The 26,588-nt window shown below is 40.1% G+C and overlaps 2 protein-coding genes across 7 annotated transcripts; both read right to left on the bottom strand.

The window, feature by feature from the left end:
- Positions 1-3,078: 3,078 nt before the first annotated feature.
- On the bottom strand, positions 3,079-26,071 carry LOC105027886. Of its 4 annotated transcripts, none has more exons than XR_004576895.1 (5): positions 26,003-26,071; positions 5,516-5,857; positions 4,144-4,246; positions 3,680-3,731; positions 3,079-3,495 (listed from the first exon to the last, which is right to left on the bottom strand). XR_004576895.1 is itself a non-coding variant. In XM_020054513.3 (5 exons), exons 1-5 carry the CDS (start codon positions 6,058-6,060, stop codon positions 3,400-3,402), a joined length of 669 nt encoding a protein of 222 aa, XP_019910072.1. In that variant the 5' UTR covers positions 6,061-6,071; the 3' UTR covers positions 3,079-3,399. The 4 variants fall into 4 exon arrangements, 3 of the variants coding, with proteins under 3 accessions (XP_019910072.1, XP_010898535.1, XP_034153533.1); XM_020054513.3 differs by lacking the exon at positions 26,003-26,071 and adding an exon at positions 5,982-6,071 and having other exon boundaries at positions 3,680-3,728; XM_010900233.5 differs by lacking the exon at positions 26,003-26,071 and adding an exon at positions 5,982-6,071.
- LOC117595639 lies at positions 11,379-15,811 on the bottom strand. Of its 3 annotated transcripts, none has more exons than XM_034297639.1 (2): positions 11,986-15,811; positions 11,379-11,871 (listed from the first exon to the last, which is right to left on the bottom strand). In XM_034297639.1, exons 1-2 carry the CDS (start codon positions 12,558-12,560, stop codon positions 11,379-11,381), a joined length of 1,068 nt encoding a protein of 355 aa, XP_034153530.1. In that variant the 5' UTR covers positions 12,561-15,811. The 3 variants fall into 3 exon arrangements, with proteins under 3 accessions (XP_034153530.1, XP_034153532.1, XP_034153531.1); XM_034297641.1 differs by having other exon boundaries at positions 11,493-11,708; positions 11,872-15,811; XM_034297640.1 differs by having other exon boundaries at positions 11,493-11,594; positions 11,671-15,811.
- Positions 26,072-26,588: the final 517 nt, after the last annotated feature.

Raw genomic sequence — 26,588 nt, forward strand, 5'->3', positions numbered from 1 at the left:
ACAGATTGTGACCCAGTTACATAAACAGAGGCCTGTTAACTATTTGCTAAAATGATCTCCTCCACAATAGGAAAACCTACACACACACACACACGTATAGCATGGATTTCCATGAGGAAAAGCTGTCGCTGAAGAATGTGACCTGAAGCATTTCATTTCCCCACAGACTTATAAAAGCCTCATAGATGCGCGATGGCAACAAAGGCTATCCTGTCTGGTCTGAAGCGACAGAGAGTCTATTGTGTCACAAGTCACAGAAAATGTTAATGATGGTTACAGGAGGAAAGAGTCACAACACGCAGTGCATCACACCCTGCTGTATATGGGCCTGTGTAGCCACAGACTGGTCAGAGTGCCCATGATGACCCCTGTCCACCGTCCAAAGCACCTACAATGGACATGCAAGCATCTGAGCTGGACCTCGAAGCAGTGGAAGGTCGCCTGGTCCGATGACACCCCCGTTTTCTTTTATGTCACATGGACGCCCGTGTATGTGTGTACTGTTTACCTGGGGAAGTGATGGCACCAGGATGCACTGTGGGAAGACCACAAGATGTGGAGGGAGTGTGATTGTCTGGGGAATGTTCTGCTGGGAAACCCTGGGTCTGGGCGTTCACGTCGACGTCAATTAGCCAGGTGCCACCTCATGTCATTGCTTTAGCCTATTTCTCCCTGAACTCTTCATTCATATTGTTCCACTGTACACTTCTCCTAAATTACTCAGCTTGCTCAACAATGTGACTTAAGGGCTCCCGAGCTGCACTGTGGTGTCACTGCGTTGCAACATTACAGCTTCTTCATTACAGTCAGGAGTTCAAATCCTGTTCGTGCCATACTGATCTCAGGAGACCATCCGGGGTTGGGTGTGGACAGGGCCTTCTTGTCTAAACTAGTTTAGAAGCATGTGACTGGTGTGGAACAATATGTGGTTGAAATGGAAATGTCCCTTTTCTATGGTTCTTGTGGGAATATCTCCATGGAATATGTGTATTTCTGTGTATTTTTACACTGTAGCTGTGTTCCCCTATTGAGCTTTTTCCTGACCAGGGTCATGGCTTGTAATTCCTGTGATTCTTTGGCTCCACCCACAGCCCACAGCATTTTGAGCAGCTGCTGGATCATGTACTACGCCTTCTTGCCCCCTCTGGGTGCTCAGTATCCTGCTTTATTCACCCCTGATCTACTAATCCCTCCAGCCTCACCAGACCATTGCTTTCATCATACATTTCCTCCTTTTTCAGTCACATTTCCAGTTGAATTTCCTTTTTCTCCCTCCATATCTCTTACCACATTATACATTTTGCTTTATATTTGTAGTTTAGGGACGTCTTCTGTGTGTTTTGCTTTTATTTCTGGACAAACTATTTTAGAGCTGTATTTATTTGTTTGAAGTCTTGGCTTGTCTGATTACTAAATCTAGGGTTATAAGCACATTGGAAGTGTCTTGTGATTGGGAACTCATGCTCCTCTGTCTCTAGCGAAGGGAAGTGGTAGTTAAAGTCAGGATAACCATTATAGGGGCATTTCACCACAGCAAAAATATTTGATGTACATATTACTAATGTTAGAAATTATACATTCGTGTCATGAAAACACGAAATCTCCACAACACAATCTAGAACAAGCAAGTTTGAAATTTGGGGTAGAATATATTTCCTCTAAATGTATCTGTTCATTAAATACCACAAGTTCCAGAATTTATAGCAAACATAGATACTGCCTCACTTACAAAATGCCAATCTGAAAATACAATACCAATTTGTAGAAGATGAATAAGACACTTGTGTTATTTTTGAAACACCAATGTTGATCATGTTCATGTGGTTTTCTGCACCTGGCTGTAATAATTACAAGCCAATGCAGAACAGTGTTGAAAAACTTATCATGGCTCAATTTATGACAGTCCTAACTACAAACAAAATTCAGTTGTAGTATGATCAGTATTACATGGAGGCTTGGCGAAATGAGAAAAAAATAATAAATAATAAAGGATTCTTTCAGCCAAAATGTCTTCCTCATCATCTAAAATAGCTTTCCTTTTAATTGTACTTAACCATTTATTTGTGTTGTTATCAGCCTGCTAAATAGGCATACGGACTGACAAATCTCACCAAGCCTCGGAACAAAATAACTTTCATCTTCAGTTCCACATACCGCCACTAGAGGTCATACTTAACATTGTAAATGACAACAAGTTCCCAGTGAGCAACCGATGGCGGCCCGCCAGCGTTTTGCTGCCCTCGGGCCGCAGGAGGCTATAATGTCCTACAGCCAGCGGCCCACCAGCTTTTGGCGCTTCTCCTGATTCCACCAGCGTCCCGACTGCTTTACGCTGGCGGCTAGACACCGAAGAGAGGGCGTGCGCTTTAGTCTGCTGTATCTGCTTGTGTTGCAATTTTCTTCCAGCAGACATGCTATTGTACCCCTTTTATTCTTGTATTATTCTGAATATTATTTGTATTCACTTGTAAAAATAAAATGTTTTATTTTGTATGCTTGCTGTATAATGAATTTAGAAAGCATCCTAGGTTTCCCTCTTGCAACATAGAAGCCAATTTGTATCTTAATTAGTAAAGGTGCAAAAAAGTCAATTTCCGCCTAAAACGATGTACCCAAAACTAAATACTTGTAGCTCATGACCTGAATATAGTGAATTATAGCCAGGCAATAAGCATGGGAAATTAGCCTGTAGCGTGTTTGTTAAAAATGCATTTTGAAAAATATTTGGTGCAACGCAGCCAACTGCAAATGTGTACATCCAATATATTTTATTTACATGTGTAACAAGATGTGTAATTATTAAAACAAAAATCATGTGTAATTGCACATTTGGAATTAGATCGTACAGAATCTGTTGTAATTACCTCTTGTTTTTCCACAATTGTTGTAACCTATACAGATAAATCACTATTCTGTTTTAATTAACAACAGAATTATGATGTTAAAGCAGTAGTTTATATGTATTTACAAAGCAGTTACATAGTAAGTGTCAACTTAAAGGAAAACGTTACCAGTGAAAAATACACTTTCACTTTATATACTCATACACACATAGTGTGAATATTAAAGGACCCAAAATTCAGCAGTTTTGCAACAATGAATCTGCAAAGAAACAACATTCTTGTTTCCAGATGTGCATGGATGGTAGAAAGTTTTGACTATAGGGAGTACATACTTAGACAATCAAAAAAATTATATTTTGCATTTGTAAATATTCATAACAATTTGTATATTTTATTTTTCACTTTGACAGTATGAGCTTTATTTGTGTTGATCAGTGGCACCAACTCGTAAAAAAGGTAATGTAGAAATGTCCAAGGCAGGTGAAAATTTGACAGAATGACGTCATTCCAACAAGATTGTCCAGCTGGGATGTTGACCACTTTTGTTGTGTGCTTATTACTCCCCATATATTGAGTTAAGCCTTTCAAAGTACTGTCTCCGCATGCGTTGGGCTCTTTTGCCAGAGGCGATGTTAGATTGAGCATTTCTGTCCTGTAGGAGAAATAGATATAGAGAAATAGATACAGACACAAAGATAAGAAGTGAGATGACAGCGAGTGAGGAGAGGAGTGGAACAAAAAATAGATAAATTGATAATGGTGTGAATGTATAAGATACATGAATACATGACATCCCCCTGGTTTTTCCACCAGTATATTCAAATGTTGTAACTGACCTCAACCTCTGTATCCTGGAGACCTTCACTCCGGTGCTGTTGTCGTTTCCTGCTGAAAAATGTATATGATAATGTCACCATCTGAATTATTTTGACTCTGAATATAAACAGTTAAAATGTCTCCCTTTATAAACTGTATGTTAGATTAATGTCACCATTTGTAAAACACAATCTGCCAATATCATTCATATGCTACTTGTCCACTGTTGTCCAATGTAGCACCCTCATGCACCACTCTTAACATGATGGGAAGTAACATTTTGGTTGGACATTGGGTTCAAACTGTATTTATTTGAATATTTGAATATAATGCAATACCTTTTAAAAACATTACCAATTGGACATTACACTTTCAGCATGTTCAAGAATTTAGGGATCAAATTGTCTTCATACAATACATTTTTTTAAGAATGTTTTAGAATGAAGCATTAGTTCACTGAGCTACAAGACATTGAGATACCAACCTATACCACCAGATTACACAGCAGACGAGTATGCAAAGAGCACTTCCAATTATAGCAGGAGGTATTATATAGAGTAAATCCTGTAGGCTGTGTCCAGCAGTCCCTGTGTCCAGTCAAACAGAAAAAAACAATCATAGTAATCTGATCATTGGGGAAATGTGACTTGGTTGCCACTCACCTTCACTCTACCAAGAGACTGACTATGTTGTTACAGCTATGTTAAATGTAAAAATGTGTTTGTCATAGTTTAACTATTTCACAATTCACAATACAAAGAGACCCATGGGTGTACAGGTCAGTTTTGAAAGTTATATACCAACATTTGATAATAAACTTGCGTGTTACTACAATTGCAACTATTTGCTATGTATTTATTTTATTAATACTAATGCCAATACCCCCTGTAATATTCCCATCCATAGTCGACGTCCGCGATCCCGCGGACAGTGCTAATTTGCATAAATATTTCGAAAAATAGATTCTCCATAATCGTCCGATTCCAATGGTATATTATTTGTAGCCACTTTCCTGAAGCGTTCCGTGTATAATTGGGGTTTTCCGTGTATAATATGGGTTGTATAGTTGTATAGTTTGGGTTGCTATGAGAACTTTTCACCAGGCAACGACATTGACTATTCATCTTAGAAAGGCTCATTTGTACATCAGTATAAATATTACAAGCGTGTACATCACTATATATGATGTTTTGAACCATAATACATCGTTTGTATTATATATAAGATATAAAAATTAATATTTTTTCAAAATAGTAGGGGGATGTTCTTGAGTTTTTGGGAAGAAGTTGGTAATTTTTCTGAGTTTATAAAATATATAAGTCCAAACGTAACTAGCGATCTAGTGCTGCCACCTGCTGGCCGTTTTGTGTCATTAAACTAAAGGAACCGTTATATTGGGTTTTTATCTTTTATGTTATAGTGTTTCATTTCTAGGTTGAACAACCAAATTTTTTGAGGGTGCCTATATTTTTTACCTTCTATTATATAAATATTTCATTATTTTCAACCCAATTACAGTGTAATTTGATATTAAAGGCATGAAAGTATGAGGAAATACCATTGACACAAAATCTCATAATGCTTTAAAAAAAAAATCTTGATGCTGAATGGCAGAAATGTTTTCCGAAAACAATTTTTTTGCCTTTCAAAAAGATGAGTTTTATAAATAGTGACCCAGAAGTCTGTTTTTATGTGTTTTTATTGTAGCCAGAGGGGTTGCTATTAAAAGGATATATCATAATAGGTTGTATCTGTTACAGAAATGAATCTAGGACCCAAAATGTCACACTAGTGAAATCCGGCCGAAAGCCCCATAGGCTACCAAGGTTAATTATAAAAATCCTCTGTGCATTTACCTTTATGTTCATCATTAGGATCAGTGATGGTCAAACTCCACGTAGTTGTCTGTAAACCCCGATCCCCTGTTATAATACAGCTGTAGTTCCCTGTGTCAGTTAGCTGAACATTATGAATCTTCAACAAAAGCGGATTAACAGGGTCAATAGACATCCTTTCTGATGTTAGGTTGTTGAAAGTAGTTTCATTCTTCCAGAATCTATGAGAAAAAGTAGTGAACGACAGTGTTTCCCTTTTCCAGATGACAGCATTTGCCGGTCCATCACACTGCAAAGTCACAGTTTCCCCCAGAGCAGCAGTTTCATTTTTAGGAATAATTGCTGTAATGTTGTTGTTAGATTCTAAATAAAGAAAAAAGAGAAAAGACATCAGTAAAAAGAAGGTAGTAAACCGTATGTACAGCTATCATTAAATACAAACTTAGACCCACATACACACAGTATGTATCCAATGACTGTACTCTACCTGCGCAGATTAGATCCAGGAAGATGACCACAGAAAACAAATCCCAGGACAGGAGAGTTGCCATGACAACCTTGGACATGGCTGACAGAAAGAGACAGACAGACAGAGTGGAGTGGAACAGGGGTTGGTGTCACGGCTAGCTAACGAGGAACCACTCAGAAAGGAGGCGGGACATGAACATGTGTGTTATGTTGTACTCGTGTGGGTAATCTGAAGATGATGGAGATCAGAGGAAGTGGTCTTGTGAGAGTGAAACAGGCAAGTGAGTGTACCTGAAATATCACAGCCTAGGACTTCAGAGACAACCATTACCCACACATTACTGAGTGCACATTTTAAATTCAATATATCCTGCTGTCCAGTTGACTTCCACACACCAATGTCTGTTTGGAACAAAAATGTGTGAAAACAACCGGTTTATAAATATATGTAGATTATATACACCGATCAGACATAACATTATGACCACCTAATATTGTGTAGGTCCCCAATGCCATCAGGGAATTCTGTTGCCATGAAAGGGTGCACATGGTCTGGAACAATGCTTAGGTAGGTGGTACGTGTCAAAGTAACATCCACATGAATGGCAGGACTCAAGGACTCCCAGCAGAACATTGCCCAAAGCATCACACTGTCTTCTTCCGGCTTGCCTTCTTCCCATAGTGCATCCTGGTGCCATCTGTTCTCCAGGTAAGAGACGCACACGCACCCGGTCATCCACGTGATGTAAAAGGAAACGTGATTCATCAGACAGGACACCTTCTTCCATTGCTCCATGGACCAGTTCTGTTGCTGGTTCACATTACATAGACTGGTTCTTTGTTCACATAACAATTTTTATTAAAAATATTGCCTTTTATATATACAGCGGTCTCAATTTACAGTGGTCTCTTAATTTTAACCCTTCTGTTCCTCACTCAAAACCGTCCTTTCCTACTTTTTTGGAAAGGAAAGAAAAAGGTGCAGTGGTCTCTTAAGTTTTTCCAGAGCTGTATATATACTTAATGTAATACTTTAGTTTTTTGTTGTTGCGCTGATGTAGCCAACCACAAAGCACTTAGTTAAAAGGTCCATACCGGATCCTAGTGACATGACAAATACAACTTTTAACTATTACTTGTCTTCATGAGACCAACATAATTCTACTCATGGTGGGAGACGGCCACGCTCATGAGTCAGAGGTTGGCGATAGGATGTTAAACATTTACAGGATGTTTATGTGTTTCATTATGAAATGGAGTTCAGGGGAAATATCACACGGTACCAATGTATGGAAAGTGTGGCATTTTGTCACTTTACATTATTATGAGTTATTAACAGTTGACCAAAACCCTGAGGATTTGCAGGTAAACAGGACAGTAAGAAAGCCATTTTTCATGCACAAAAGGATTACAGATTCAACCGTACCTCCCAGGAATAATGTTGCATGTAACGTTTTATTTTTCAATAAGAACAGATATCGCTGTACAGTAATTACGTTTGCTATCATCAAATCCCCAGTGCTTTTGGTTCATAATAACTCAGTATTACGTTGCTCCTTAACGTTTACGCCATTATGTTGTTATCCAACATTAACTATTCAGAATGAGAAATGTCACATTATGAATGTACTTGACAGTTGACAGCTGAGGTTAAGGTTAACATATGGTTAAGAACAGAACCTCTACTGCTGTCCCCTTACCCTGACCAATGCCTACTTCTTGACCACAGGACTCTCGGTCACACTTTTTGGCCTAGTAGCAAGCAAGGAAGTTTATTTATAGCACAATTCATACATAGAAGCAATTCAATGTGCTTTACAAAGAAAAAGAAAAATATCTAAAAATACAATAGCATAAAAACAAATACTCAAAATAAAACATAGAATAAGACAATAGAAACAGAATAAAAAGAGGATACAAACACAGGAAGCTATAAAAGCTGTGAGGCTCAACAGTGTGGTTAAGTTTAAGTGCTTAGTCATAGGGGTGTGAAAAGAGAAGGGTTTTTAACCTGGATTCAAACATTTATACGATTGGGGCGCGTCCAATGGGGTCGTTAGGCCTGAGCGTCCGGGATCTCAAATTGATCAAAAATAATAATAATAAAATATAGCCCCTGATCGATTAATCAATAATTCTGATCACGCATTATGACAATGTAGATGTGTAGGCCGCCAGCGTGTACATTGATATGTTCCGCATCTACATTCAAAACCCTGTACTTTCTGTCCCATATGGGGCGAAGCCCTGAATGTTTTGTGATCCTAGCGACGCCTCTGGGCACGTCTAAGATATTCTGGTAGTTTATTCCAGTTTGGTGCAGCGTAAGTGCTAAACACAGCTTGACCATGTTTAGTTTGGACTCTGGGCTCTATTAGCTGGTCTGAGTTCATGGATATAAGAGCCCTGCTCGGTTTATATTGTTCTAACATTTCAAAAATGTATTCGGGGCCTAAACCATTCAGTGATTTATGATCTAAACGCACCACTTTCAAATCTATTCTGTAACTGACTTGAAGCCAGTGCAAAGATTTAAGAACCGGAGTGATGTGCTCTGTTCTCTTGGTCCTGGTTAACATTCTAGCAGCAGCATTCTGAATGAGCTGCAGCTGTTTTACAGACTTTAATGGGGAGTCCAGTTAAGCATGGATGAGCTTCTCTTGGTCTTTTTGGGACACCAAGCCCTATATTTTTTTAATGTTTTGGTAACTTCTTTGGTGTGACTGTCAGAACACCAAGTTTACACACTTGGACACTGGTTTCTTGGGCCTGAGAATCCAGATTTTTACTAATACTAGTTATTTTATTTTTGTTGCCAAACACAATAATCTCTAGTAAGTGTATTTGTTGTCCGTAGCTTATTGCCTGTCGACACCATAACCCACTTGGTACCCAAAATGAGCATCAGCAGACAGCTAAACCACACAATGTTATACAATCTGTCTGCCACTTGCCTGGTACCATTGAAACAGCACATTTCTCCATCATGCCAACCGCTATCAGAGGTGAACACTTGTCCAATAGAATCAGTTATGAATCACAGTGAGGTATGAAGTCAGTTACGAATCACAATGAGGTATGAAATCAGTTATGAATCACAGAGAGGTATGAAGTCAGTTATAGATCACAGTTCAGGGTGATGGGCATGCAGAGAAGATTCCCTGAGATGTTTTCTGAGGGTTTGAGCAGAAATTCACTTTGCAAACTTATCGTTTCATCAGCTGTCTGGGTGGCTGGTCTCATCACACAATAGTGAAGGTGAACAAATGTGGAGGTCTTTACGTGGTTACTTGTGGCCTGTGGTTATTTGGCTGGTTTGACGTGCTGCCATAAACATTGGCAGCTTTTGGCAGATACATTTGCATTAAATTCTCTGGCAACAGCTCTGTCGGCAAACCAATTGCACACTCCCCTTTAGGTTGAGAAATCTGTGGCACATTTTACAGTTGAGTGGCCTTTTATTGTTCCCATGAAACATGCACCTATGTAATGATCATGCTGATTAATCAGCTTCTTGATTTGACACACCTGTTTGGTGCTTTATCTTGGATAAGGAGGCTCACTAACAGGAATAACGAAAATAAGTGGTGCATAAAGTACTCTGTATGGAACATTTATGAACATTTCTGGGATATTTTCTTTCAGCTCATTTTACATGGGACCAATGTTTTAGATGATGCGCTTTTATTTTTATTTAGTCTTACATGTTATGAATAGTGCTTAAAAAAGTAAAATCCCTCCATAGATTTTTACTGTTACTTCTCCCAATGGCTTAATACAAATACAAATAACATCCAACACTTGTTTCCATTGTGGTCCTCAGGGCAACACATAATGAAATCACTCTGTGCCATACACACAACATAAAAATAGTTACATATCCACACCTTACATGACTGCTTAAACCAATGCATGGCAGAAACAGTTTTTACAGCAGCCGGGACCTTATTCCTCTCAGCCACTCCTGGACATAAAATGTTCAGACCAGAACTCTTAAAACGTGATGATACCAAATCTGCGGCACGGCTTCTTGTTGAGTTACAATGTGAGACCTTTACTGCAGAAAATACATTTAAGATACTAGTGGATGCTTGGAGAAGCATAGTGCATCTGTACTTTTGAATGTATCCAAATACAGAAGTTGTGGCTTTCTGGTTAACCATGGCAATATTCATGATGTCCCCAGCAAAATATACATTTGCTCTGTTACCAACCATGATTTCTCAGTTATCCCCAAATGAGGAGAGAGTTTGTTATCTGACAGCCAACTCAACTGAGCTGGCTCTACCACTGCCTTATCTGGATGTAAGAATAAAAGTGCTGAATATTCTGCATACAAAAAAAGCTGACAGGAACAGGCTGATTTCCTATCAGTGATATATTACAGGAAGTGGAGGGCCCCTGACCTACTCCACGTGTGATTAACCTGGCATCAGAAAATATGCTTTCGACATAGACTCTGATGCCTCCCTGACATAACCTACTATACTACCTTTCTGATAAAGTCCTGAACATGAAGATATCAGATGGTGTGTTGCATCAAAGGCTTTCTGAGGGCCCGGGCAGGAGAACACTATTTTGGGGTTTGGTTAGTGTTTGTTATTGCAGTTGCATGACCCTGCTGTGGTGAATGCTTCTTTCAGTTCCTGCTTCATCATTTATTGAATTGAAATGCTGATTGTATCTGTAGATAATAACACTGTCCTGCATCAGCAGACCCACACACCGACTCTTGTGCTTTTTATGAAGTGGGTCTGTATTTATAAGGGTTCATAAGGTTAATCTCCCCTTGGTGTCTTTTGGAGTGACATTGTCTAAAAGGTTGTGCATGCCACCAGTGTCACAGCTAGGTAACCAGGAACCACTCATCACATGAAGATTTGGTTCGTTTTATATCCATCTACTCTTCAAAACCTAAAAATATCTAGGTATTGTAAATGCTCACTTATGCCATACCCACATCACCCGCCCTCAGCCTGAAGTAAATATACTGTATATACACACACACTCATGCAAATACTGTATAGCCAACTAAAGCGTTAGATAATTTAGTTCAGCATTAAATAGTGTGGACCAAGTAAAAATATTTGATAGTGCGTAGAAGTGTTCTGACATTTTGAGTGTTTGATCAATTTTGTTATTAATTAAGAAATATTTAACATGGATGTGTTTTCAGTATAGAACTCCCCAGCAGGACAACACACGCTGGTTATTCATTGGCAGGAAACCATTTATATAGTAGTAAAGAAAATAGCATTTAAGCCAATAGTAATGTAACAGAAATTGAGTTATTTCAGTGATAGGCCTGGTTCAATTAATCAGGGCCAGCGACATTACTTTATAACATAAAGAAAAACATGTATCTGTACTAATCAGGGCCTCTGAAGCTGAATGCAAGTGTAGGCAAATGGTTTTATTAACACAAAGGGAAGATGATACAAACACACAAGGTAGCCCGAGCAAATACAAAGAACATAAAACACACACCTATGACAGGTACATAAACAGGCGTGAGAACAATACTGCTCAATATTAGCAACAGTACAGTGGATATTTGAACATGCTGCCTGATGATAAATGGGGAACAGGTGTGACAAATAAACCTGGGATGATATGTGGGGAACAAATAAACCTGGCATGATACATGGGGGACAGGTGTGATGAATAAACCTGGCATGATACATGGGGAACAGGTGTGATGAATAAACCTGGGATGATACATGGGGAACAGGCGTGACAAATAAACCTGGCATGATACATGGGGAACAGGTGTGATGAATAAACCTGGGATGATACATGGGGAACAAATAAACCTGGGATGATACATGGGGAACAAATAAACCTGGGATGATACATGGGGAACATATAAACCTGGGATGATACATGGGGAACAGGCATGACGAATAAACCTGGCATGATACATGGGGAACAGGTGTGATGAATAAACCTGGCATGATGCATGGGGAACAGGTGTGATGAATAAACCTGGGATGATACATGGGGAACAGGTGTGATGAATAAACCTGGCATGATACATGGGGAACAGGTGTGATGAATAAACCTGGCATGATACATGGGGAACAGGTGTGATGAATAAACCTGGGATGATACATGGGGAACAAATAAACCTGGGATGATACATGGGGAACAGGCGTGACAAATAAACCTGGCATGATACATGGGGAACAGGTGTGATGAATAAACCTGGGATGATACATGGGGAACAAATAAACCTGGGATGATACATGGGGAACAAATAAACCTGGGATGATACATGGGGAACAGGCGTGACAAATAAACCTGGCATGATACATGGGGAACAGGTGTGATGAATAAACCTGGGATGATACATGGGGAACAAATAAACCTGGGATGATACATGGGGAACAGGCGTGACAAATAAACCTGGCATGATACATGGGGAACAGGTGTGATGAATAAACCTGGGATGATACATGGGGAACAAATAAACCTGGGATGATACATGGGGAACAGGCGTGACGAATAAACCTGGGATGCATTTAAGTCCAGAGGGAAGTTGGAGGTTGTGACAGTTGGACCGATGGTGGCTGGGTAGGTGGGAGGAGAGGAGTGCCATGGTGCCGGGAGAGCCGTGGCAGGTGTTACAATATCAATATTGTGAACATAAAGGATGAAATGAAATCACAGCAGATTATGGAAACATAACCAATGGGGCAATTACTTCAGATATCTCTTAGAGGAAAAAACTGAGATTTCTGCACTTTTTGACCAACGATTCTTTTCATGGTAGCAGTTCTACACCAGGAATGCAAGCATTTTACTGACACTAGTGGCCTATTGAGCCATCACACCCGTCCAATGGGAGGACAGGAAACAGTATACATCACATTGATGCTGTTTGCATGGCATCTGAAGTGTCGATCTCTACGATTGGAGTGATCCTCCCTGATATGTGGGTCTGAAGGGCTGAATGTCGGTCAGACTGGTATATTAGAAAAGACAGGCTGAGTGTTTTCATGCCAAACTTGGCTGGGCAAGGCTTTACTTCCTGACTGACTGATATGTTTGGTTTGTTTGTGTGATCTTAGACCATGGCTGTCTTGAGAAGGGGAATGATAGAAAATCTATATTTTTGTATTTTTACCAAAAAACCTTTTAATACAGCTATTCTCATAGAGTGTGAGCCATCTGGTCCTCCTGACACCCAGATGATAGGTCACAGTGTTTTCCAGGAAGCCCTTTGAAGTAGAGAAGTCTGTATTTTAATTCCAAGCCTGGTAAGGACCATTGATAAGAGAGGTCTCAAGCAGATAGGCATTTATTTGGTTGGCCAACTACTTGGTATTTAGAACCGGCAAGGGATTGGTGGCCAAGGTCCCCACTGTAGCTTAAGTTGTCATGGCTCCAGCATCCTGAGCCTGTTGTGCCAGTGTTTTGTTTTTGTCTCTAGTCTGAAGTTCGTTTTTCCTGTGTTCCTGAACACATCCCGGCTGAGTCTCCAACCACTTACACCTGCTGCGATCTGCACACCTCGTCCTGACTACCTTTCCCTGCACCGTTATAAGCCACGACCATACATCCATTCCCTGCCGGATCGTTAGCGTAACCAGTACGTTTAGCTCCCGTATCCAGCTGCTGCTTTGGAAAGTCCTTTTGCTATTTTTGTTTTGTCACTCACACCTGCCTGGCCGTCTACCTCACTGCAGCACGTATTGGATCAGCACACAAGCCTCCCGTCTTCCTGCCTCACTCCCTGCCGACCAACGGAACCTAATCGTTTCCCTCATTCAAAATCCAAATAAGTACTCACCTTCTACTTACCTCATCCTGCTCTACTTTTGGGTTCCTGCGCAAGACTCATCGTGACATAAGTTAAGAATGTGTGGTGACAATCAAAATGGTGCTAGTATTGCAGAGGCGTCACTTTGCTTTCTTTCCAGCTTGAGGTTTTGAACCTCTGTTTTTCAACCTCTGTTTGACAGTTGTTTTCTCATCTCAGGCCACACATTGGTGTACATACAGACAGCTGAATGACAGGTTACTTAGGTGATTTTGCCCATCCACAGCCTCTGGTCACACCACAACAAAACCTTCTCTTCTCAGTAAACACACTGTCAGGTGAGCACCCATAGAACATACTCTATATCCACATCCTAAGTAGTCTTTCTACTCTAAATAACAGATGATAAGTTTGAGGTTTGTGTTCACCAGATCAGACAGGAGATCAAGAGAAAAGAGGCTAGGTGCCAGGTCAGAAACCACAGTGACAGTGTAAACCTTTCCTACACACTGGTGTGGACTGTAGAGAATAGGCCATGAATAAATAAACGGTTTGACACCATAGCGTACAGCAGTAGGATCTGGTAAGGCTGTTGGCCAATTGGTGAAAGCATGGTGCTTGTAAAGCGAGGGTTGTGGGTTTCATTCCCAGACAGGGCCAGTACAGCTAAGTGTGAAAGTGGTATGCAGTTACATTGCTCTGGGTCATGGATGACTAAGTATGCAGTAACATTAAATAAATAAAAACACAGTTGCATTTTCATTCTATCACACTTCAAGATCCATAGAGATAGGGCTCCTAGTCAGATTGACTAGTTTGTTACCACAGTAACTAACCGTTAGTTAATATGAATGAAGAATTACCTCTTTTTCATACAGCATGTCCGATAATGCTTGGGTCCAGGCTGGCTGCTACTTTTATTTAGGAGTTTATGCTTGGGTGTTTTGGAGGTAATTAATTATTTAGAATCCAGAATTGTTACACAAAAGGGAGGAGGAGAGCACTCCTTGAGCTGTGTATGTTGTTTCCAGCCTGCAGGACTTACAAGAGACCCTACTATACACCTTTGCTTTTATGTTTTTCATTTGGATACTAAATCAAAAGTGACAAATGCTGTCTCTCTGGACGTTTCCCGAAAGGCTGTCAAATCTCTCGTCTTCACTTGGGTGTCTGTTGGCCAAATCGTGGAAGAATCGTGCTGCGCTACACTGACACACATTCCTCTCGGCGTCCTTTCCCTCCCTAAAACACACTCAACAACAGCACATATGTTGTTAAATGATGAATACATACATGTTCAAAACCAATGACATGGCGGCTGTGACGCAATTTAGAAGTAACCCAAAAAAAAGATATGTATGTAGCAATAAAGTGTACAATACTTCCGTCCAATCAGAACAGCTCAACCTTACTAAGTGCCAGCCCCCTATGGCAGTTGCAGTGCAAAGTACAGACACCATGCAAATGCTAATCCTAAAAGTCTCACCCCTCTTTTGCAGTTGCAATATAATGCACTTACACTATGGAAATGAAAAAGGTTCCACCCCCTTATTGCTTTGGAATTGCAAAGCACACAGACAATGAAAATACATATGTATATTGATTTATCTATTTAATGATAAGGCACATTTAGTCCTCCATACAGGGTAAGAGTTTCTGACAAATGTGTGTAAGTTAGGATAAGGTGAGAGACTGCAAAGCACATGAGTGGAAGGACGGGTGGGTTTTCAAACTTACACAGGATGTGTTTGTGTGGTCTCATAAACGGCAACAAAATGGGTGTTTCTTCTATGACACGGTGATGAGAGGAAATACCACAGCATGAAAAGTGTGATGTGTTGTTATGGAACAGGGTGTCATCAATTATGTGAGATCAGCTTATAGGACAGTCTTAATGCCTGGACTCTCCATCATGTGGAGTGGATTTTAAAATATTTTGTCATTGTAGAAAGTCAACTTGGTAAAGGCCACTATACCTTAACATTGTATTCTAGCTGTGAACATATCAATTCCATGTTATTTAATTTACTATACAAATTAAAATGTTTTCCATTTTAAACTCAGAAGTCTGCCTTTAAACTCAGAATTCTGACTTTATTCTCTGAATTCTGACTTTATTCTCAGAACTCGGACTTTAAACTATACTACTTTTTTTTCTAATTTAATAAACAAAAGCTAGAGACTGAAACCTGTAAACACAACATAAAACAATTATACTGATAGATATGACAGAGAAAGGGGGTGGTGTCGGGATACTAAACATGTTAATCCAGATCAGTATGACATACACACATGGAAGTGAAACTAAGGCGAGAAGTGAAACTAAGGCCAAAATCAGCCGTCAATAAATACCTTTACTGTTGGTGACCTTCGCAACAGTGTTGGTTATACTCTACAACTTCTAAATTTCTGAATTTCTACCATAACTCAACAATGGACCAAAATAAAGGGATTCGCAAACTTGATTGAAGACTCCTTGGAAATGACGGTAAGGACAACTGTCTTGAATCACTGTAGAACCATTGATACTGTTAGCAATAAAGATGTGCATTTAAAAGCTGTGGAAAAATACTGTTTAAGAATATACAGTGAGGAGAACAAGTATATGATAAACTGCCAGTTTAGCAGGTTTTCCCATTTACAAAACATGTAGAAGTCTGTAATTTTTATTATAGGTACTCTTCAACTTTGAGTGACGGAATCTAAAACAAAAATCCATAAAATCTCATTGTATGATTTTTAAGTAACTAATTTGCATTTTATTGCATGACATAAGTATTTGATACATCAGAAAAGCAGAACTTAATATTTGGTACAGAAAACCCATCTTCAGTGCTCTTACTGAGGGAAGGAGGTTGTTGGCCAAGATCTCGCGATACATGGCCCCATCCATCCTCCCCTCAATACGGTGCAGTCGTCCTGTCCCCTTTGCAGAAAAGCATCCCCAAAGAATGATGTTTCCACCTCCATAGTTCACGTTGGGATGGTGTTCTTGGGGTTGTACTAAACCTTATTTTTCCTCCAAACACGGCGAGTGGAGTTTAGACCAAAAATATAAATTTTTGTCTCATCAGACCACATGACCTTCTTCCATTCCTCCTCTGGGTCATCCAGATGGTCATTGGCAAAGTCCAGCTCTCTTCAGGTCATTGACCAGGTCTTACTGTGTAGTTCTGGGCTGATCCCTCACTTTCCTCATGACCATTGATGCCCCACGAGGTGAGATCTTGCATGGAGCCCCAGACCGAGGAAGATTGACCGTCATCTTGAACTTCTTCCATTTTCTAATAATTGCACCAACAGTTGTTGCCTTCGCAACCAAGCTGCTTGCCTATTGTCCTGTAGCCCATCCCAGCCTTGTGCAGGTCTACAATTTTATCCCTGATGTTCTTACATAGCTCTCTGGTCTTGGCCATTGTGAAGAGGTTGGAGTCTGTTTGATTGAGTGTGTGGACAGGTGTCTTTGATACAGCTCAAACAGGTGCAGTTAATACAGGTAATGAGTGGAGAACAGGAGGAAAAACAGGTCTGTGAGAGCCAGAATTCTTAGTGGTTGGTAGGTCAAATCAAATACTTATGTCATGCAATGAAATGCAAGTTAATTATTTAAAAATCATACAATGTGATTTTCATGATTTTTGTTTTAGATTCAGTCTATCACTGTTGAAGTGTACCTATGAAAAAAAATGACAGACCTCTACATGCTTTGTAAGTAGGAAACCTGCAAAATCTGCAGTGTATCAAATACTTGTTCTCCCCACCGTATGTTTACTTTGTATGTATAGATTATTGTTCATGTTAGAATTACAAATAATTCCTTTCTCTGTTTTGTCAGGATTGTCTGGTCAAAGTGTGGCAGACATAAACTCAAAGAGACTGACGGTGGAGTCGGCAGCCTTGGTTTCAGAAAAATTATGATTGACAGCCAACCACAGAGAAGGACCAGGAAGAACAAATACAGAAAGAAGAGAAATAGGGGCGACTGCAAATAGAGCAGGTCAAGGCCAGGGAGTAGTGGAACCAGTAAAACTGAAGGTAAAGACAACAAGAAGAGGGAACCGGAAGCTGGATGGAAGACATTGCAGAGGGGACAGAGATTTGAGTAGAACGGGTGGAGAAGATACTGGATTGGAAGAAAGGGGTGGGCCTAAGGTAGAACAGAGAGAAGATACTGGATTGGAAGAAAGGGGTGGGCCTAAGGTAGGACAGAGAGGAGCTGTGGTTGGGCCTGAAGTCTCACATCTAACCCAGCAGGACTACCTACAGCTGATTAAACTACTGCGCATCCGACTCCCCGCGGTAATCAAGCAGGCTAACATGGAGAGCAGCATCCAGGATGCCAAGGCCATCCTCAGAGAACTGGAACACTTCCGTATTCAGTTTAAAGTCATTCCTCGACTGAGCTGCCGGGAGGTGAGAGTCTGTCTTGCCAAGAAAAGGAAAGGCAATGTCCTTGAAATCACAAATCTCCTCTTTTTTGACAAGGAGGATGATGAAACACAGCGTAGGAAAAATTTAAGTAGAAACAAAACCAACGAAGGCAGAGGGTTTAGGCTGAGGGATGAGTATATCAGTGATACAGCCATCTCAACACCGTCAATGTATGATGCTCCACACACCAGGAGCTGGGCTAAGTTGGAGGTAGGAACAGAAGTGAATGTGAGTGACAATGAGAGCAGAGAGTATTGTGATGAATCAGGGTTATTTAGGAAAGAATGTTCACCCGGGCCTCAGAGGTTTGGTATGTTCCTCAAAAATGAAGCAGACGAATTTGAAATCCTCAAGTTCTTTCATGAGGATGAAGATAGCAAGACATGTTGGACCAGAAAAACATTATACACCAAAGGAAACAGGGTGCATGGATTCCTCAGTGGTACATTGGACTTTCTAGCCCAAATGCAGACAAATAATTTCAAGAAAAAAGGAAAGGCTACCGACAAGAAGAAATGCGAGCGGATGATAATCGAATGCAAAAGCACTACAGGCGACTTGGTTGGGAAACTGTTCACGAAGACTCCCAACAGTAGGCAAGCTGTAATAAACAGAATGCTGTCAGGTTCAGACCTACATGTACATTCTGAAGAATCAAAGAGATTCTCAGGTGAAAAGGGCAGTAATGATTGAGACACTACCACCAAGGAGGGAACCCTCCCAGGGACATCCACTGGAGTTACCTTGAGGCAGAGCCCACTGTCCAGCGTGAGACAGAAGAATTGAGGATTGACTGAGGTGCTGGCTCGCTATTTAGCCCTCCTCAACCAGATCTTCCTGAGAGAAAGTCAGCCTTCAAAGCAAGTTTGATAGATACTCCAGTGCCATTCATATTTACTGGGTCAGTAAGCCTCTTTTGGCACCATTTAAAAATGACCATACTTGTGGTTCTCCGGCTACATCATGCAAAGTTACTCCCTCTCATTGGACTCTTACAGATACCCAGAATTCTGAGAATAAAGTCAGAATTCTGAGATTAAAGTCAGAATTCTGAGATTAAAGTCTGAATTCTGAGTTTAAAGTCAGAATTATGAGATTAAAGTAAGATTTTTTTGTTTAAAGTCAGAATTATGAGAATAAAGTCAGAACTAAATCTTTTCACCAGTGGCCCTAATCCTCTTCCGTCATATTCAGACCTTTCATTCAGTATTTTATAGAAGCACACTGTCATAACCCTGACAGAATCCCCATTTCACACATGCAATCTAAACCTTTAGCAAAACAGCTTATACAATTCGCATAGAAAACTCTGAATATGACCGTAAAATAAACGACAGAATGACATCACTTAATTGATGCACCTTACTTCAAAAGAGAAAATTATGCTTATCCCAGAACATTTACACTTCTACCCATGTTATGAAACAATGTCACATACAAAATTTAAATATCATGATGATGAGGAATCAGGATGTCTAGTTTTTCTAACCACGCAATTAACCGAACATTACTTGGAACTTCTGAATTGGGGATCAGGGTGACGGTTGACCAGGAACCACACAGTGAGGGGGCGTAACCTATGGACATTCTGAAGACGATGGAGATCAGAGGAAGTGGTTTTGTGTGAGAGATAGCAAGTGTGTCAGAGACATTGTCACCTTGAACCTCAGAGACTATATAGCTGCAAAGCATTGACTCCTAAATGTGCCCAGAGTACAAACCAAAATGTCATTTTGACCAGTTGTTAACAACATTTCATTCCCTCCAGCGTTTGTGATTACTTGTCTCAATACAGCAAAACATTAATCACACCCTTAGGGGATCGCCTGAGTCTCCTGAAATGTCAAGATGGAAATGTCCAAATATTACAAATAGCAAACAGTCCGTCATCAGCATCGTACCCACAACCTCCGTGTTGAAAAGTTAGAACTACATTTTTAAAATGTCATAATGTATACAGTACTGTTATTCTGTCTTTCTCTCTTACAGACACATTCAATTTTTTTTTTTTAATACTGGAGCAGATTATCATTCTATAAACATGTGGACCATTTCTGTTAGCATCCAGCAAAATCTGTGCCCCCTGTAAATCAATTTTAAAAATCTCTAAACTTACAATGTTATTGTTTCTTGCACACACCAACACATTCACAATGCTTATTTCATTCTAGAGCTGACTTAGATTCAATAAAATGGCACCTTTTCTGTCAGCCACCTCCTCCAAAAATAACTAAACCTACACTGACACCTGCAGGATTCAAACTCACAACTGCTGGCTATAGTAACACGCCACTCTGTAAACTGAGCTACACAAACAATAGTGATTGTCAAACAAATATATTGAGTAGATTGACATTTAATGAAAAGGGGAACATGTTTTCTCTCAACCACTGTATACATTTTTGACCTCAATCAAGGGGGATAGTTCAACATTTGATTCCACTTCTACAGTTAGTATGTCTCTCACTCAAAAGCACATTCTATGAGTTGATTTCATTCTGGAGCAGATTTCCTTTCCAAGAACAAGGTGGCATGGATGGCAAAACAAGGCAAAGCACGTATTCTCCCTGTCAATCGTGATTTTTCCAAAAATAAATATTTTGAAATACAGGCTCTCCCTCACCAACTACAGTTAGACTAGAGTTCAATTCAATGTAACCAAACTTATATGGACCCCTTTGGTATTCCAACCCCATCTCATCCCCAAGGTTTTGTTGCTTGCTCTTTGGGGTTTCAGGCTAGGTGTTTTGTAAAAGCACTTTGCGACAACTGCTGATGTAAAAAGGGCTTTATAAAATAAATTTGATTGATATCATTCAATAAAAAAGGGGATAGGGTTTCTGTTAGCTAATTATCAAAATGCATGTCCTTGTCAATCAGCAGTGATTTACGCAATAATGTACAGATGATTATAACGGTTGATTGTCAGGGACACAGATTTTGGCGGCTGATTGCCAGAAACCGTGTCCCCTTTTCCATTGAATGATAATCTATTCCATATATTTCTCTGGCTAATATATCCACTGTGTAGCTCAGTTTGTAGAGCAGTGTGCTATAGCTGTAACAGAAATGTTGACCTTTGCATGCTCTTTCCTGCCTGCTTTAGGCAGGTTTTATCCTGATCTGTGGAACATTTTTCTTTTTACAATTTTGCACCAATGTCAATATATTGCATTGTGTATAATTCACTCTAAAGATATTCAATTGTACAGATAGATAATTTTTATGTTGTTTTCTAATGAATGCAAAGAGCAATTAATGGAAATTGTATATATATATATATATATATATATATATATATATATATATATACCATACCATACCATCTTCTTCCGCTTATCCGGGGCCGGGTCGCGGGGGCAGCAGTCTAAGCAGGGATGCCCAGACTTCCCTCTCCCCAGACACTTCCTCTAGCTCTTCCGGGGGGACACCGAGGCGTTCCCAGGCCAGCCGGGAGACATAGTCCCTCCAGCGAGTCCTAGGTCTTCCCAGGGGTCTCCTCCCGGTGGGACGGGACCGGAACACCTTCCCAGGAAGGCGTTCCGGAGGCATCCGAAAAAGATGCCCAAGCCACCTCAGCTGACCCCTCTCGATGTGGAGGAGCAGCGGCTCTACTCTGAGCTCCTCCCGGGTGACCGAGCTTCTCACCCTATCTCTAAGGGCCGCCTGTATCCGGGATCTTGTCCTTTCGGTCATGACCCAAAGCTCATGACCATAGGTGAGAGTAGGAACGTAGATTGACTGGTAAATCGAGAGCTTCGCCTTGCGGCTCAGCTCTTTCTTCACCACGACAGACCGATACATCGGTGCAGCTTCTATATATATATATAGACAGTTAATTCAATATCTGGCTATTTTACAATCAGAACTCAAATCGCAGTGTCCGCCAAAATGTTCATTCTTACCTTCATGTGCAGAGCTAAAACTTCCCCCTACCACTGCTTTCTTGCCCTTAAAAATAAATTGAAATTGACAAATAAAATTGGAAGCAACATGGTTTAGTAACAAGTTGAGCATCTGGGTTAAGTGAATGAACCCACACTTACCTATGTAGCAATCCTCTACACGTTGGCATGGAGTACTTCTCTAGTGCCTTGGTGTACTGTGCTTGCTCAATCCTAAAAATAAACATAAATTGTTGGTGAAAAGGTAAATATGGTGAAACATTACGAGATCAACATGTAATTCACATACCTCCAGGGCTGCAATCCACAGGGTGTTCTGGTGTTGATGTGCGTCCTTGGAGTGGTAGGGGCCCACGCTGGAACGATTTTTGCTTCTCTGGTGATACACACGCCCGATCTCTCACATGTCTAGGAAAAGTTAAGGTTTTGTAAGCATTTACCCTGCAAAACATTTTCATTCCATGTTTCAAATTGTTATTACATTTTCAAATTCACCTGCATGCTTATAAGGGACAGCCTCCCAGGTGACTTCAGGTGGTAAACAAGTTCTGGCAAACTTGTCGTGGCTGAAGGACTTCCTGCTTGTGATGCTGTGTGGTGGCCAGTAGCAAAGTCCCCCTTTTGAGCCACAGGCGTGGAACTACTGCCAGACTGTTATCCTCCTACGGGGACAAAACTACAGAAAACGTCATCACCTGAAAGCAAAGTTTGGAAAAGAGGTTTAAAAAAACGGCAGCATATGACACACACAGGCTAGTTAAGAACAATGTGGATACACAAAGACAACTCACTAACGGAATTGTAACAAGTGCAGGTTTAGCTAGTCTAGCTAAATGTTACTGGGTAATGATATCCACATGATGTGGATAACGTTACACAAAGAAACACGATTTAGCTAACGTTACGTATCAGTTGATAGACAAGGTAACTAACGATGTTACCATACCTGTTCACAAAACATCCGAACTTGAGGATAAACGAAAAAACAATAAATTGTAAGCAATTAAACTTGTGGACACACAAAGAAACACAAGGGTTACTGTAGGTATTTCATCTCAGGCCAACGCTGTTTTGTTCAAGCTCAGTTTCTATAACTTGTTTTCCTGCCAATAGTTTAGAACTTGCATTCAGCTACCAGTGACCTTGACTAAAGAATTTGAATGTTAAGAGAATATTGCAAACAGTCCTTGTTTAATACAAAACAGTCATTACGTTCTTACACAGTAACCTAACAACACCTAGTTATTTATAATAGCGCAGAACAGAACTCACCATAGCTATGTAGGTGACTCGCCGTTCAATCATTTTCAGTCCAATGTCCAAAAATATCTTGATCGTCGTTTGTTTCGGGAGTTCATCAAATTGTAGTAAAACAATGTCATAATCCTCATGTTGTATTGTCCAATTCAGAGCATATAGCGTATACCTTATACACTTTGAACAAGAGTTGTTCCTGTTCCTGAACGAAAGAACCAAGTCACTAAAATGATCCTAGCTTTCAAAATGGCGATTGTCTTGCCTTACGTGCAATTCACATTCATTACAGCGCCATATGAGGACACAGCAGTGTTTAAACCCAGTAAAGAACTGTCCCCCATAAAGCATTAAAGTTGAGGCTATAGGCGAGTAGTTGAGCCGGTACAATGCAGTGAAAAACTGCCATTAGTTCATGAAAATATTATGGTAAGCAATGGCGAGTGACGGCTGTTTCTATGTGTTTACTGTACATATCTACACAAAGGTCCTTTACACAAGCAATAGTGCAAAAGTCAAAGTCTATTTTATTTATAAACTGCCAAAGTTGACCAAAATTATGTACACTAAGATTTAACAATATTAAAATAAAGTTAATACAAAGAATCAGTACAAGAATAAAAGGGGTACAATAGCATCTCTGCTGGAAGAAAATAGCAACACAAGCAGATACAGCAGATTACAGCGCACGCCCTCTCTTCGGCGGCTGGCCGCCAGCGTAAAGCAGTCGGGACGCTGGTGGAAAGCCACCAGAGATGCAAATAAGCTTATGCAAATTTAGATCAGGAGAAAAGCGGCAAAAGCTGGTGGCCCGCTGGCTGTCGGACATTATACCCTCCTGCGGCCCGAGAGCAGCAAAACGCAGATGGGCCACCATCAACTGCTCACTGAGATATTGAGTTAAGTCTTTCAAGGTACTGACTTGGCAAGTTTGGGGATTTTTGTCCAGAGTGGTTGCTAGATTGAAAAAAAAAATCCCTGTAGAGAAATAGATATAGTGAGAATGTAGACACAGAGATGAGAGGTGAGAGCTGAAAGAAAATTATAGGAAAGGACATTTCATTCTATTCATTGAGAATTTCATCCAATTTATTGATTATTTGAACCGAAAGGTAACTACAGTTTTCATCCTGCCTCCCGCCTCCTCCAGAAAAACCTCCCGAAACTGAATATGGAGAAAAACAGATGAGGTGTAAATGTATTAGACAGTAATGCAGAATAGAAGATTACACAATCTTAAACAATCATGCCCCTGGTTTTACCACCAGTATATTCAAATGTTGTAACTGACCTCTACTTCTGTATCCTGGAGAACTTCACTCCGGTCCTGTTGTCGTTTCCTGCTGAAATATTTATTTGATATGGTCACGTTGTGAATTATTCTGACTCTGAATATAAACAGTTAACATTTCTCCCTTTATAAACTGTATGTTAGAATAATGTCACCATTTGTAAAACACTATCTACCAATATCATTCATATGCCTCCTGTGTCCACTGGTACCCAATGTAGCACCCTCATGCACCACACTTAACATGGTGGGAAGTAACATTTCTTTGGACCTTGGTTTCAAACTGCGTTTATATTAATTTGCATCAAATATCTGAATATTAAAAAAAAATGCAACACTTGTTTAAAATGTTACCTATTAGACGTTACACTTTCAGCATTTTCTAGAATTTAGCAATATTTGTTATCTTGAAATATTTGTTTTTGAATGTTTTAGAAAGCAGCAGTACCTCACTGAGCTACAAGACATTGAGATACCAACCTATACCACCAGACTACACAGCAGACGAGTATGCAAAGAGCACTTCCAATTATAGCAGGAGGTATAATATAGAATAGATAGTCCTGTAGGCTGTGTCCAGCAGTCCCTGTGTCCAGTCAGACAGACAAAACCAATCATAGTAAACTGATCATTAGTCAAATCTGACTTGGTTGCCATTTACCAACTATGTTGTTATAGCTATGCTAAATATTGCAATTTGTCTGTCAACTATTTCACAATGCATGATAAAAATTACTTTACAAATACTTACAAATTACAGAGACATATTTATGGGTGTACAGGTCAGTTTTGAAAGTTATACCAACTGTATTTGATACAAAATGTGTGTGTTACTACAATTGCAACTATTTGCTACGTTTTACTTTTATTAACACTAATACCAATACTTCTCCCTCTATACATTTACCTTTATGTTCATCATTAGGATCAGTGATGGTCAAACTCCACTTAGTTGTCTGTAAACCCAATCCCCTGTTATAATACAGCTGTAGTTCCCTGTGTCAGTTAGCTGAACATTATGAATCTTCAACACAAGCGGATTAACAGGGTCAATAGACATCCTTTCTGATGTAAGGTTGTTGAAAGTAGTTACATTCTTCCAGAATCTATGAGAAAAAGTAGTGAACGACAGTGTTTCCCTTTTCCAGATGACAGCATTTGCCGGTCCATCACACTGCAAAGTCACAGTTTCCCCCAGAGCAGCAGTTTCATTTTTAGGAATAATTGCTGTGATGTTTTCGCAAGATTCTAAATAAAGAAAAAAGAGAAAAGACATCAGTAAAATGGTGTACTTAAAAATAATGTAGTAAACCGTATAGACTGTATGTACATCAATCATCAAATACAAACTAAGTCCCCCACACACACACACTATATATCCATTGACTGTACTCTACCTGCGCAGACTAGATCCAGGATGATGACCACAGACAACAAATCCCAGGACAGGAGAGTTGCCATGACGACTGAAAGAAAGAGACAGACAGACAGAGTGGAGTGGAACAGGGATCGGGATCGTGGCAAGCTAATGAGGAATCACTCAGAAAGGGGGCAGGACATGAACATGTGGGTAATGTACTCATGTGGTTAGTCTGAAGATGATGGAGATGAAGGAAGTGGTCTTGCGAGGAAGTGGTCTTGTAAGAGAGAAGCAGACAAGCCAGTGTGTCTGAAACACCTCGGCCATGTGCCTCAGAGATCGCCATTACCCACACTGCTAAGTAATGTGTACATTTTAAATCCATATACGTATATACATACATGTAGATGTGTTTTTGTGCCAAGCTTGGCTGGGCAAGGTGAAGAGTTTGCTTCCTGACTGACTGACACGTTCTGCATCTATCTTTCTGTGTTTTTACCCCCAAAAAACATTTAGTACAGCTCAGGACATACATTGGTGTACATGCAGACTGCTCAATGACAGGCTACAGAGGTGATTTTGCCCATCCACAGCCTCTGGTCACACAACAATATAACCTTCTC

This window comes from Esox lucius, chromosome 16 (genome assembly GCF_011004845.1).
Source record: "Esox lucius isolate fEsoLuc1 chromosome 16, fEsoLuc1.pri, whole genome shotgun sequence".
NCBI lineage: Eukaryota > Metazoa > Chordata > Actinopteri > Esociformes > Esocidae > Esox > Esox lucius.

Coding starts and splice junctions, on each gene's coding strand:
- LOC105027886 (XM_034297642.1), bottom strand. CDS start 6,060: ATGTCCAAGGTTGTCATGGCAACTCTCCTGTCCTGGGATTTGTTTTCT. Junction 3,732..5,515: donor TCCTAATGATGAACATAAAG/GTAAATGCACAG, acceptor TACATTTTTCAG/CAGGAAACGACAACAGCACC. Junction 3,496..3,679: donor TCCAGGATACAGAGGTTGAG/GTCAGTTACAAC, acceptor TTTCTCCTACAG/GACAGAAATGCTCAATCTAA.
- LOC117595639 (XM_034297639.1), bottom strand. CDS start 12,560: ATGGCACTCCTCTCCTCCCACCTACCCAGCCACCATCGGTCCAACTGT. Junction 11,872..11,985: donor TTCCCCATGTATCATGCCAG/GTTTATTCATCA, acceptor GTATCATGCCAG/GTTTATTCGTCATGCCTGTT.